Source organism: Xenopus tropicalis, chromosome 7 (assembly GCF_000004195.4).
Source record: "Xenopus tropicalis strain Nigerian chromosome 7, UCB_Xtro_10.0, whole genome shotgun sequence".
Taxonomy (NCBI): Eukaryota; Metazoa; Chordata; class Amphibia; order Anura; family Pipidae; genus Xenopus; species Xenopus tropicalis.
Window position 1 is genome coordinate 55198176 of NC_030683.2, and position 13658 is coordinate 55211833.

At 39.1% G+C, this 13658-nt stretch overlaps 1 protein-coding gene across 2 annotated transcripts in view; it reads right to left on the minus strand.

Moving 5' to 3' along the window:
* adk (adenosine kinase) overlaps nt 1–13658 on the minus strand; it is a 97021-nt gene that overhangs the window by 32160 nt on the left and 51203 nt on the right. For both annotated transcript variants that reach the window (XM_018095394.2, NM_001016698.2), the window contains 1 exon segment: nt 5118–5171. In XM_018095394.2, coding sequence (XP_017950883.1) covers nt 5118–5171 — 54 coding nt within the window.

The following is a 13658-nucleotide window of genomic DNA, read 5'->3' on the forward strand; positions in this document are numbered from 1 at the left end:
TGTTCCTTTAAGGTGAGGGGAGGATGGAGACCACACCATGACTTTCTCTCCTTTTATCCCCATAGCAGCCATTCATGCAGAGGTATTCTTTAAAGCAAGAGATGGTGCATTGTAATTCATGAAGATGATTTTATTACGGAAAGCATAGTTATTCCTTCTGTACCGGGGAAAAAAGTGGTCAGAAACTCCACATACTTTGCAAAGGTCATCTTTACACCTTTGGGGACCCTAAAGGGGCCGACCAGCTCTCTTCCCATGATTCCAACCCAAAACATGACTCCACCACCTCCTTGCTGACGTCGTAGCCTTGTTGGAAGACGGTGGCCTTCCACCAACCATCCACTACTCCATCCATCAGTGAACATGTTTGAAAATTAGTCTTCATGTATTTCTCTGCCCAATGCAGCCGTTTCTGCTTGTGAGCATTGGTTAGTGGTGGCTAAATAGAAGATGGCAATCGGACCAGTCCCTGGATCAACTTGTACTAAGAGCTATCTCCCATTACCCTGTATTCCATCACTTGATAAGAAGCCATCCAGCCCCTTCTTGAAGCTATATAATGTATCAGCCAGTACGACTGGTTCAGGGAGGCAATTCCACAATGTCACAGCTCTCAATAAAAAATCCTTTCTGATTATTTAAACATAACCTCCCTTCTTCAAAAAGGAGTGCCCTTGTGTCAGTTGCAAGGACCTACTGGTAATTAAAGCATTAGAGAGGTTATTATACAAACCACTTATATATTTATACATAGTTATCATGTCACTTCTTAAGCGCCTCTTCTCCAGTGTAAACAAACCCAACTTGGCCAGTCTTTCTTCATAACTGAGACTTTCCATATCCTTTAGCAGCTTAGTTGCCCTTTTCTGAAACCTCTCTAATTCAATAATGTCCCGCTTGAGCACTGGAGACCAAAACTGAACAGCATATTCTAGATGGGGCCTTACTAGTGCTCTGGAAAGGGCAAGAATAACACCCTCCTCCCGTAAATCTATATCCCTTTTAATAGAGCTCAAAACCTTGTTTGCCCTAGCAGCTGCTGCCTGGCATTGCTTGCTACAGCCAAGTTTATTATCTACAAGGACTCCAAGGTCCTTCTCCATTATGGATTTGCCTAGTGCAGTCCCATTAAAGGAGAAGGAAAGGCTAATAAACAGTTAATCTCAAGCTGCTGGCATACCTTCAGTTGTCTCAATAGTGCCCTTAAGTCTCCCCATATTTCACCTGTTCAGAAGATCTGAAGTCAAACAGGAAAAAAAAATGCTGAGCTATGTAAAGAAAGTTCCCATAATGCCTCACTCCTGCACAGACATGCAGACCAAAGTGAACATGCTCATTTAGTAAGACTATGAGTCAGCTTCCTGCTAATTGGCTCAGATCCACACTCCTAAGGAGGCAGAGTGAGTCCTTAACATTCTTGAGGGAGGGAGACGGTGGCCTTCCACCAACCATCCACTACTCCATCCATCTGGACCATTCAGGGTTGTACAGCACTCATCAGTGAACAGGACTGTTTGAAAATTATTCTCAGTGTATTTCTCTGCCCAATGCAGCCGTTTCTGCATTGGGCAGAGAGTCGCAAGACTCTACACCTTGATGTCCAGAGGCACCAGCAGCTTCAAATATCTGTTTAGCAGCTGCTCTCTTGATCCGATGCATTGATGTGGCAGAAATCTTCCTCAATGTGCCTTTATCTGCACAAACACGTCTGTGCTCTGAATCAGCCACAAATCTCAATAGTGCGATGATCACACTTAAGTTTACGTGAAATATGTTGTGTTTTCATACCCCGTCCAAGGCATTGAACTATTTCAATCTTTTTCGGCAGCAGAGAGATCCTTTTTCTTCTCCATATTGGTTGCTAACTGTGGTCTGCTTAATAATGTGGAACATCCTTCTTAAGTAGTTTATCCTTTAAATGGGCACACCTGGTAAACTAATTAGCACAGGTGTCTAAAATTGATTTCATTGATCCAAAGAGCCACAATAACAAGAGTCACAATGCCATCCATGAGTTTAGGCTGATGTCAGACGAGGCGTAGTCACATGTAGCGGAAATACGCATAAAAACGTGAGAGTTTTAAAGTTTTTAGGCTACATGTGCCTGCACCAGAGCGTATTCCATTCATTCGGGTGCAGGCACATGTAGGAGGTGTAGGGCGGTATTTTCGGCAAGCGCTTTTCCGCTTGCCGAAAATATCCGCCCTACACCTCGTCTGGCATTAGCCTTAATTGAAAACCAAAAAATCTAATCTTTGTGACACAAATAGAATTTGCATAATAATTTTGCAACAATATTGCAACAAATGAAAAAAAGATAATTGTAATTTGATTGCAGGGTCGGATTACAGAATGTGCAATGGACCTTGGATGTTAGCGTTCTATGAAGGGCAGAAGTGAGTTGACGCACCAGGGGAGAGGGTCGCTGACTGCCTTTCACACAGGACTGTATAAGCACATTGAAACTGTGTGTAATGCAAGCTGGAGCTTCAAAACATGCTGAGCATGTTAGCATCTCATCTGCTATTTTGCATACCTCTCCTCCAATTGGTTTAGTAACTAATCAGGAAGTAACTGGCTCTTCCCTGTCAGCAACTGCCAGCTTCGCATCACTCGGACCCTTGCTGCTGCTGCGCTTTTCACAACTAATTTCAACAAAGATTCTAAATGTACATCAATTATCTGGCAAGGAAATTCTAACATTTAAAAAAAAGTTAATTGAAAAAAAAAAAAAGAAACCCAAGTAACAAGTGTACAGCAAATGAAAAGGTTTCTTTTGACAGCCAATAAGATCATAGTAAGAGAAAATACTTCTTGATGATGTCAGCATGTCACCATGTGGCCAGCACTGTAGACAGGAAAGAGGCTCCTACCTCTTGAAAACTTTCCCTGATGGGCCTCTTAGAATTGCGACAGAGACAGTGAGTCTAAAGAATGCATAGTTTAAAGAATGCATTCACAGAATTCTGCTTAGCATGCCTAAGGGAACACTATCTACTGCTTTATGAGCTGCTGTGAGGTGAACAACCACTTTAATAATTTAAGCAATTATTTTATTTTTTTTCTTGAATATGGTTTCCTGTAAAGATAAACTACTCAGGGAAGCTAGAAGATCAGGTATTTTGACTGTTGATCTCACTAAATGGTTGTTTCAGTATACATTTGAGTTCCAAAAGGTAACATAGTAAGTAAGGTTGAAAAAAAGATATACGTCCATCATGTTCAACCATAATGCCTATTTTATAACCTGCCTAACTGCTAGCTGATCCAGAGGAAGGCAAAAATATCCATTTGAAGCCTCTCTAATTTGCCACTTTGTTCTGCAGAAAGCTTTACCATACCTGAGTAAAGAGCCCTAGAAGCTCCCTCCGTTAGTTTTAAGTAATACTGACACTTAAAAACTACTCTTCAAAATGTTAATGTACATTAAAAGTTCCATATAGGTCATATTGATTATTTTTCACTGATAGTGCTCCTTTTGTAAGTAATTCTTACTTGAAGTTTCTAACCCTGACTGTTTTGCCAACCTGACTGGCCCTTCTCAGCCAAGTCAGTTATAGCTTCTTTTTTTTTTTTTTTAAATAATAATAATAAAAAATAAAAAAAAAGCACATTGGCCATATACTTTTAAGGCAAAATTATAAATAGCATGCAAAGACAATGTTATGATAGATGTTAAAGAGATACTGACACCAGAAAATAAACCTTTTTTAAGACAGCAACTGTCATTTTGGCTTGGTCTTTGTAGCTTCCTGCTGCAGCTCTTGCGGTTGGTAGCTCAGATCACACATTCTGATGGGAGGGGGAGTGAGTTTTAATAATTCTTATGGGAGTGGGGAGCAGGAGAAGGAGAGTGCTGCACAGACTCTGGCTCTGGGAATTTTTCTGAGAAAAGAAGTCTGATACAGAAGAACTTGTTCCCACAAAAGGAGACAATTAATCCTGTGTTTCTTTTGATAGAGTGCAGCTTTTCTTTGAGTGCTTATGGCTGTATTTACATAGACCTTTCTGATAATGCTTACTTTTTTACCATTCCTTCTGCTTTAAGACACTCAAGATTGGAAAAACATGGTCTAAGAAGCAATAAGCCCCTGGTAATAAAACACAAAAATGTTTCAAGCTATGCTTTGCTGTAAGCTTCAAGCCATGCATTAAACTGTACCATGCTCTGGTACACTGACCACAATTACATACAGGTAGCTTAGTGCTCATAAATTGATATTGACATCAAAACACAACTCTTTGAAATATGAATTATGTAAAAAGACCTATAGGTCACGTAGATCATTTTTTACCGATAGGTCTGCTTTTGTAAATTTTTTTAATAGTTACTTGAAGTTCCTAAAACTGACCGTTTTGCTGAGCTGTCAGTTATAGCCTCTACTGGCCTACTACTGCACAAATATGGCAGCCCCCTCAGAGGAACATTGGTGATCAGAGCGGTAATGTAAAGGCATCGGGCATGCAAAGAATGTTTTATGGCAGCTGTTAAAAAAGGGTTTAATTTCTGGTGTCAGTATCTCTTTAGTGCAGACTGTAAAGAAAAGGATTGGCTTTGCCTCATGATGTTGCTCTCTGCACCTGATTTTTATATAATTTATAAATATATTTTTCTAAGAGTAAAAATTAATTTTGAAACGTTGTTTCAAAAGTCATAACCAAGGGTTAAGCTAATGCTGTTTTCATTTACATAACTTTAAAGGGGACATATACCATCAATTTTTACAATGCACTAAACCATGTAAAATAATGTAAAATAGAAGTGCTTTTATTTTAATACCTTTGGGTTCAAATATGTCCATAACTGCTTGAAAACTGTGCCTACCCAGACCTTTAAGCAAGCTTCCGGTTTAGACTCTTCAGTATGTATGTATGTATGTCTTTATTTATAAAGCGATACTAATGTACGCATCGCTATACAGTAGAATACATTAATACATTACAGGGGGTTATTAAGATAATATGCATAGAGTGGGCGGGGCTTTGCGATGTCACAGGCAGGCACAGGCAGTACTAAATATTTAGTTATAGATGGAATAAACTATATACGGGTATGAAGCAGGTTTTTAGAAGAACCACACATAAAATATTTATATAAAAAGTTAGTAAAGACTTACAGTTCTTTGTGTTTATCTTCAGCCAGGATCTGGTCATTTGCTTTTAAGCCATATCTAAAAATACAACATTAAGAGTGTGTTAACGATGCAAAATACACCTTAAAATAATACCTGTAATAACACCCATTTAACACTTTTCCTGCCAAGAACATAGGTACTACCTTCTTCTGGAAAAGGTCTTTAACTGCCAAGAACGGAGTACCCACATTCTTTACAGTAAAAACCCTTTGCACCAGCGGCTTTTCCCGCCACTGCAGAGTCAGATGTGCCCCCAACCCCCTCTGCAACGATCCACGGGTGCCTTTTTTACATATACACACACCTTTTACTGAACGTAGCTTTTTTTTTTTTCTCTTTTGCACATGCAAAACACTAACTTTTTTTTTTTGTTCTATAATTTAATTATTTTATCTTTTGTTTTTCCCAATCAGTTATTCTATTTCATTGACTTGACTAATTTTATTTTATTTTTGTAATTTTATTGCAGTTTTATGCTTGTATTGCTTGTTACATTATTTTTTTTTTTTTTGCGTAGCTTTGACGTTTTGGCAGCTCCCTACAGCTGGCCAACTAAAAACATTAACTGGAGTTTGGAATGGAAGGTCCTTCCTGCTCTCCCTCCATTCACTCCAGGGACCTATTAATTTGGCTTTTCCTAAGCCAGTAACATAAAATACAGCATTACCTGCTGCAAAACCAGGCAATTTACCATATACATACACTTTGGTAAACATATGCATTTTGGGCATCAAACCTCAAATCATATTTAGGGTGATTTGCAAATTGCAACATTTTTAAGCGATTTTAAGAGATTAAACCAAAACCACAAAATTTAGGAAATTTTTGTCAATTGGTATTTTGGGGTATAAAGAAAAAATTACCAATTTTGGATTTGTCTACACTTGTACTTTCCGAAAATATATAGTTTCCAAGTAAATAGGTCAATGTAAGACATGATGTTTGCGCTTAGTGCAATTAGTGTTCACAAGATATATTTTGAGGTCTCTAAAAACTACATATTTTATGTAAACCTAAGCACATAATTAGGTAGTTTTATCTTGCTACCTTAGTAGTATGTTGGAGGTAGGATGCTGCTTTGAGGCGATTTTTAAAAATTTCATCAAAATTGCCAATTTTAGGAAAGCTTTGCGGCTTGGTACTTTGGAGTAGAAAGAAATGAGTGCCCATTTTAGGTTAGGGGGAATGTGTACTTTCCAAAAATATATGGTAAGAATAGCTGTGCTCATACACCAGGGCCATCCACAGGAGTCAATTAAATTCCTGGACCACTCGTCAACAGCGGTGAGTTCCACAACTATTCCTAGGTATGTTTGCTCTAGGTTATGTATTAACTTTTGGGTTTCAGACATTGAACTGTACCCCTGGAGTTCATATTTAGGATGTTTTATCCGGTTATACCTTATAACCTGTGGTAGATAATACTACAGAATGGAAGATTTAAAAATTTTTTTTTAAAAATTCACAAATTTGTATAAAAACCGATAACTTAAGGAATGCACTGCAACTTGGTAAGGTATATTTATGGGGAATAATTATTTTCATTTTCAGACATGTAGAAGCCTATATCTTGTTATAGAAGTGGAATTACACAAAAATTATATTAGCATATTTTGAAAGCTTAAGTTGTCCTAAAAAAAAACACTATATAATTTTGCAGCAGGGTAAATTAAAAGTTCCCAAAGGAAAGGCCCCTTAAGTGAAAGAGAGCAAAATGTTAAAAAGCTGTTTGCCAATAAAAGCTCCAAAACACCAAATCGGCTGGCAGCAAAAGGGTTAAAAAAGGCTGGAAAATTGTGCAACACTGGAAAAGTATTCTTTAAAAGAAGTCTACAGTCTTCAATAGCATCTGCTAACATTTTCATGCTATGCAATAAACTGCTCAATGACCCTGTTCATAAATGACAACATGGACTGCGAAACTAAAATTCCCAAAAACATGAATAAATGGCCTTCTATTTGGATTGGAGCATGAAAATGTGTCTTCCAAAGTTTGCATTAAGGAATCCGCATATAAAGTATTATACAGATAGTATAATACCTATTTGTGAAAACATGTAGTTATCTCTTCAGAGTCTCCTTTAATTTGTCTAGATGTCCAAAGATTTAAAGGGTATGTTCACTTTATAGAAATAATCGTAAAAAATGGCTTCTTTGCTCACTGGACAAGTAATTAATTCAAAATTATATTATATAAAAAAAATCTCGTGTATTATAATTGCATGTACAACAGACGTTTCGGTCCCTTTTGGGACCTTTTTTTTTTTTTTTTTGAAAAAGGTCCCAAAAGGGACCGAAACGTCGGTTGTACATGCAATTATAATACACAAGAGATTTTTTGAAACACAAAGACCCTTGGTGCTGGCTGTTTTATTTTGATATTTATATGATATCCCGTGCACAGGGGCAGCTGCAGAGCAGCAGATTTTGGAGTGTGGTGCTGTCGTGTGGACTGTATATATATATATATATATATATATATATATATATATATATATATATATATATATATATATATATATATATATATATATATATATATATATATATATATATATATATATATATATATATATATATATATATATATATATATATATATAAATATATAATGTACTTAACTGCTAATGAGCGCACTCCAGGGTCTTTAGCTTAAAAAATTCGATCTTTATTTCAAAGTTGCCATCATATCAACATTTCGGCTCTGGCCTAGAGCCTTTCTCAAGATACAAATGGCCATGTTAAAACATCCTAATAAATACCTAATTGCTAAAAGGTGTGTCCCAACCCCTCCCACTCTCACCTCCCCATTTTAAAGGGGAACTGAGACAATCAACAAAAAACGAAACCAAGGCAAAATTACACAGTATACTGACATTACCTTGTGTTCAGAAAACAACCAAACTGGCACTGTTCATTCAGGCCCCTAGGGGCCATGGTACCTAGCTTCTTAATCCAAAAAGTCTCCCGTTGTAACAACATCCGGGCTCTGTCCCCCCCACGTCTGGGGGCTGGGACATGGTCAATCCCTATAAATTTAAATGTTGGCAATCTATGCCCCAGCTCCAAAAAATGTTTTGCTACCGGTTTGATTGTCTTCTGATCACGAAAGCCTGTACTTATGGCCGACCTATGCCCATCCATCCGGATGCGGAGTGTAAGGTCGGTCTTAATCACATACGATAGCCCACACGGGCATGTCACCAAATAAACTACAAACGTTGTAGTGCATGTAATGTGTTGTTTAATTTTTATTTTCTGTCCTGTCTGAGGGTGGTGGAAGTATTCACCAGGGGTCATGTATCTACATGACATACAACTTGGGCATTTAAAACAACCTGGTTTATCTGGTTTAAGCCACATAGGCCCCTGTGTCAAATAACTCCTAACCGGATCTGTTACTACCAGATGATCCCGTAAATTTCGCCCCCTTGTATATGCCATAATGGGGGGTTTTGGGCAAAGCTTTGCCAAATCCCTATCCGCCCTCACAATAGACCAATTCTCCTTAACTAACCGGCTTATTTGGTCAGACGCCACATTAAATCGCGTAGTGAAAATTGGGATTTGTTGTCTTTTTTCTTAAGTGCCGGAGACCTCACCCTCTCTACAGCCGTATCAAGGGCTTTATAAAGTACCGAATGTTCGTACCCCCTTTGCTTAAATCTCTCCCACATCTGATTAATTTGTTCCTCACATTTATCACTCCTAGAATTGTTGCGTAATACCCTACAAAATTGCGATATCGGTAGGGATTTCTTAAGTGTAAACGGGTGGCAACTCGACCTATGCAGCAAGGTATTCCTATCAGTGGACTTACGAAAAAGCGTATAATGTAACCTCTCCTGATCTCGCCACACTTAAATGTCCAGAAACTGAATTTTCCGCTCATCACAACAAGCTGTAAATCGAATCGGTGTAGGCAAAGCATTCAGTTTAGTGATCATATCAAGGAATGAGGTTTGATCTCCCTTCCAAACAATAAACAGGTCATCGATAAATCTCTTATAGCATAATAGCCTATCACCATATACCTGCAGAATATTCTGTGTCTCGTACTGGTGCATATATAGGTTTGCATATGCCGGTGCCATCGGAGCACCCATCGCCGTGCCTGTCCTTTGCCGAAAAAACTGCTTTTCAAAACGAAAGTAATTCAAGCTTAAGCACAACTCCAAAAGTGATAAAACAAATTGTACTGGAGGACCATTGTATGCTCCAAAATTAGTGATGCTATTACCCACTGCTGTCAACCCCTCCTGGTGTGGGATGCATGTGTAAAGACTAGATACGTCGGCCGTGGCTAAACAAATGTCATCTCCCTTGGGTAATCGCACTGCCAAACTGCCAAAACACTTCAAAGCCAAAATGAGAGCAAGCAGAACGTAATACACCACGGATCTGGTGGGCTCTCCATTGCAAAAGAAAGCAGTAACTGATATTTTATCTTAAGAACTATAGCTTGACTAAAGAAGAAGGCTTGAAATGTTGTACATTATTGGTTGGGCTTCTCCACCAGTCCAAGGCAACCACAGCCCTTTAGCAGTGAAGATTTGTGCCTCCAAAGATGACTCCAGTAGCCCCCCCATCTTTTTTTCTGCCGATTCACCGCACATGCTCTGTGCTATCGTCAGTTACTGAACTTAGGGACTTACGCACAATATACTGTATATACACAGTTATATAAATGCCACAATATTAGTAATAAACACAGATAATTACTCCATGGCAGGTCTGAAGCCACTGCAATTAGCATAAAAATGTAATAACCAAACCTCAGAGCACACTGTGCAGATTGAAATGCTAAAATGTTAGGCTGGTGCAGTAAGTTGGGCATTATGTTTTCTGATAAAAACACAGAGCAGAAATGGTTGTCATTTCAAATGATATTAAATCATTACTGTTCTCAATGTATTCCATTAATAAGAAAAAGTAGAAGTGTGGCTTAACACTGAGGTAAAGAAGTTAATTTATTTTAAATTTAAATTTAGTTTAATGAATATAAACACTATAACAAGTGTTGTAAAACAGCAATCCGGAAGGCAAAGATAGAAAATGAGGAGCGCATCGCGGCAGAGGCCAAGACTAACCCCAAAAAGTTTTTAAAGTATATTAATAGTAAAAAGATGCAGGTTGAGGTTGTGGCCCCATTGATTTATAGTAACAATATGGTTACAGCGGATACAGAAAAGGCAGATGTGCTTAACCAGTTCTTTTCTTCTGTGTATACAGTAGAGGAGCAAGAGGGCCAAGTCCCACCCAATAGCTGCACTGTTGCCTCAGCTCCAACTACACAGTAGTTGACATGGGATATGGTGCTTAAAGGGTTACACAAGATAAATGTAAACAAGGCACCGGGGCCAGATGGAATACACCCTCAGGTACTGAGAGAGCTAGGGTCAGAATTACAGTGGCCCTTGTTTCTGATATTCTCAGACTCTCTTTCATCAGGTATGGTACCTAGGGATTGGAAGAAGGCGAATGTCATTCCTATATTTAAAAATGGAGTAAGATCTCAGCCTGGCAATTATAGGCCTGTAAGTTTGACATCCATGGTGGGCAAGTTATTTGAAAGCTTGTTAAGGGATCACATACAAAATTATGTACTGGAGAATGCCATTATGAGCAGTAATCAGCATGGCTTTATGAAGGACAGGTCATGTCAGACCAATTTAATTGCTTTTTATGATGAGGTAAGTAAGAAGCTGGACAGTGGGGATGCAGTAGATATAATCTATTTAGATTTTGCCAAAGCATTTGATACCGTTCCCCACAAATGACTGCTTTCTAAACTAAGGTCTATTGGTCTTAGTGAAGTCATTTGCACATGGATAGAAAACTGGCTACAGGATCGGGTACAGAGGGTGGTTGTTAATGGTACATTCTCTACTTGGAATAAGGTTCTCAGTGGGGTCCCTCAGGGTTCTGTACTGGGTCCACTTTTGTTTAATTTGTTCATAAATGACTTAGGGGAGGGTATTATGAGTAATGTATCAGTGTTTGCAGATGACACAAAACTCTGCAGACCAGTCAATTCTATCCAGGATGTGGCATCCTTGCAGCAGGATCTTGGCCAACTGGCAATCTGGACGGCTAAGTGGCAGATGAGATTTAATGTGGATAAATGTAAGGTCATGCACCTGGGATGTAAAAATATGCAAGCCACTTATACCCTTAATGGGACTGCACTAGGCAAATCCATAATGGAGAAGGACCTTGGAGTCCTTGTAGATAATAAACGTGGCTGTAGCAAGCAATGCCAGGCAGCAGCTGCAAGGGCAAACAAGGTTTTGAGCTGTATTAAAAGGGGTATAGATTCACGGGAGGAGGGGGTTATTCTTCCCCTTTACAGAGCGCTGGTAAGGCCCCATATCTAGAATATGCTGTTCAGTTCTGGTCTCCAGGGCTCAAACGGGACATGATTGAGTTAGAGAGGGTCCAGAGAAGGGCAACTAAGTTGGTAAAGGGTATGGAAAGTCTCAGTTATGAAGAAAGACTGGCCAAGTTGGGTCTGTTTACACTGGAGAAGAGGCGCTTAAGAGGTGACATGATAACTATGTATAAATATATAAGGGGATCATATAATAATCTTTCTAATGTTTTATTTACCAGTAGGTCCTTTCAACGGACACGAGGGCACCCACTCCGTTTAGAAGAAGGGAGGTTCCGTTTAAATATTCGGAAAGGATTTTTTACTGTGAGAGCTGTGAAGTTGTGGAATTCCCTCCCCGAATCAGTTGTACTGGCTGATACATTATATAACTTTAAGAGGGGGCTGGATAGATTCTTAGCAATTGAGGGAATACAGGGTTATGGGAGATAGCTCTCAGTACAAGTTGATCCAGGGACTAGTCAGATTGCCATCTCGGAGTCAGGAAGGAATTTTTTCCCCTCTGCGGCAAATTAGAGAGGCTTCAGATGGGGTTTTTTGCCTTCCTCTGGATCAACTAGTAGTTAGGCAGGTTATATATAGGCATTATGGTTGAACGTGATGGACGTATGTCTTTTTTCAACCCAACTTACTATGTTACTAAGTTCAGTATTTAAATATGGCATTTTTAGCCATATTCAAAACTAGGGTTTAGTTCTCCTTTAAATGCTGATACCATTAGACATATGATTATTAAGATTATATTCCAATTGCGTATCTCAGACCCTATCTTTCTATTACATACCTCCCTTTCCATATTATCTTTCCCTTTAGAAGCCTTAATGCTTGCTTTTGTCCTAATCTTCCAATCCCTAATTCACTGGAATTTTGTTTGCTGTATTAGCGCTTCCAGGCTTTTTTCTGATGACATTATTATGTAATGCTTTTTATACAGAGGGCTTCACTTCATGCAGAACAGTGTTAAGAGCTTAAAGGGGTTGTTCACCTTCAAATTAACTTCTTGTTCTTCTAAGGGTCTTGTTTACCTTAGCAACCAGGCAGTGTTTTGAATGAGAGCCAGAAATATAAATAGACAGGATATGAATATATATATATATATGTGGAAAGAGAAAGGCAAATAATTCAAAACAATAAAAAAAAAATAATAAAGTCCAACTACAAAGTTTCTAGGAATAGGACATTCTATAACAGTGCTGTCCAACTGGCGGCCCACGGCCCCCCTCTGTGTGGCCCCCCACCTGTCTGGCTGCTTTGATGGCTTACTTTTGTGTAAGCTTTAAATGGTATCAGTACTGGCCGCTTGCATGGTTAACACCTCAGATTCAGGCTGTAAACCCCCCTGTATTGTTTAAAAATGTAATCCACTGTGTTGTTCTCACCTTTTAATCTCTGTATTATTGCAAATTATATTATAGCAAATTCCTGAGGGGGGGCCCCGAGTGTGTTACAGGAGGAGAAGGAAATATAAGTGATTAAGGGGATATTGCAGCCTTACTATTAACCTCTGGACAACCAGAGTGGCAGGTATTGAAAGATTTCAAAGAGGTTGTTCACTGATTCAACTTTTGTGTGGGGGGGTTTACATGTCCTTTAAAGTGATACTGACACCAAAATAATTCTTTTCAATAAATGATTCTACCTCCAAACATATCTATAACTCATGTGGACCGTTTTTTCCAGAAAGCCCTTGTTGTCTAAATAAAACACTTCTTAAGATCCTGGACCCAACAGTCTGACAAACCCGACTGTGTCTTCTAAGCCTGTCAGTCAAAGCAGGAGCAGGCTGACGTCACTGAAAGGATCCTCCCCTCTCCTTTTCCCTTATGACAGCAGACGGGCTTGATCTCCCCCCCTTCCCCCTCTTACACACACACTGACACAGAGCTTTATCCCTCCCACCGCCTGACACAGAGCAGTAGATAACAAGCAGCTTCAGCTTTCCCTGCCTGCGTCTCCCCCTCCCCTCCCCTTAAACACAGGCACACACCGGAGATGAAGCTCCCTTGCAGGTACAGGCAAAAAGGGCACTGAAGGGCCAGAATCGCATGGCACTGTGATTGGACAGATTTGAAAACTTTTTTTTTTCAAGGGAGGCGTTTAAATTGAAGCCCAGAAGAAGAGAGCAAACATGG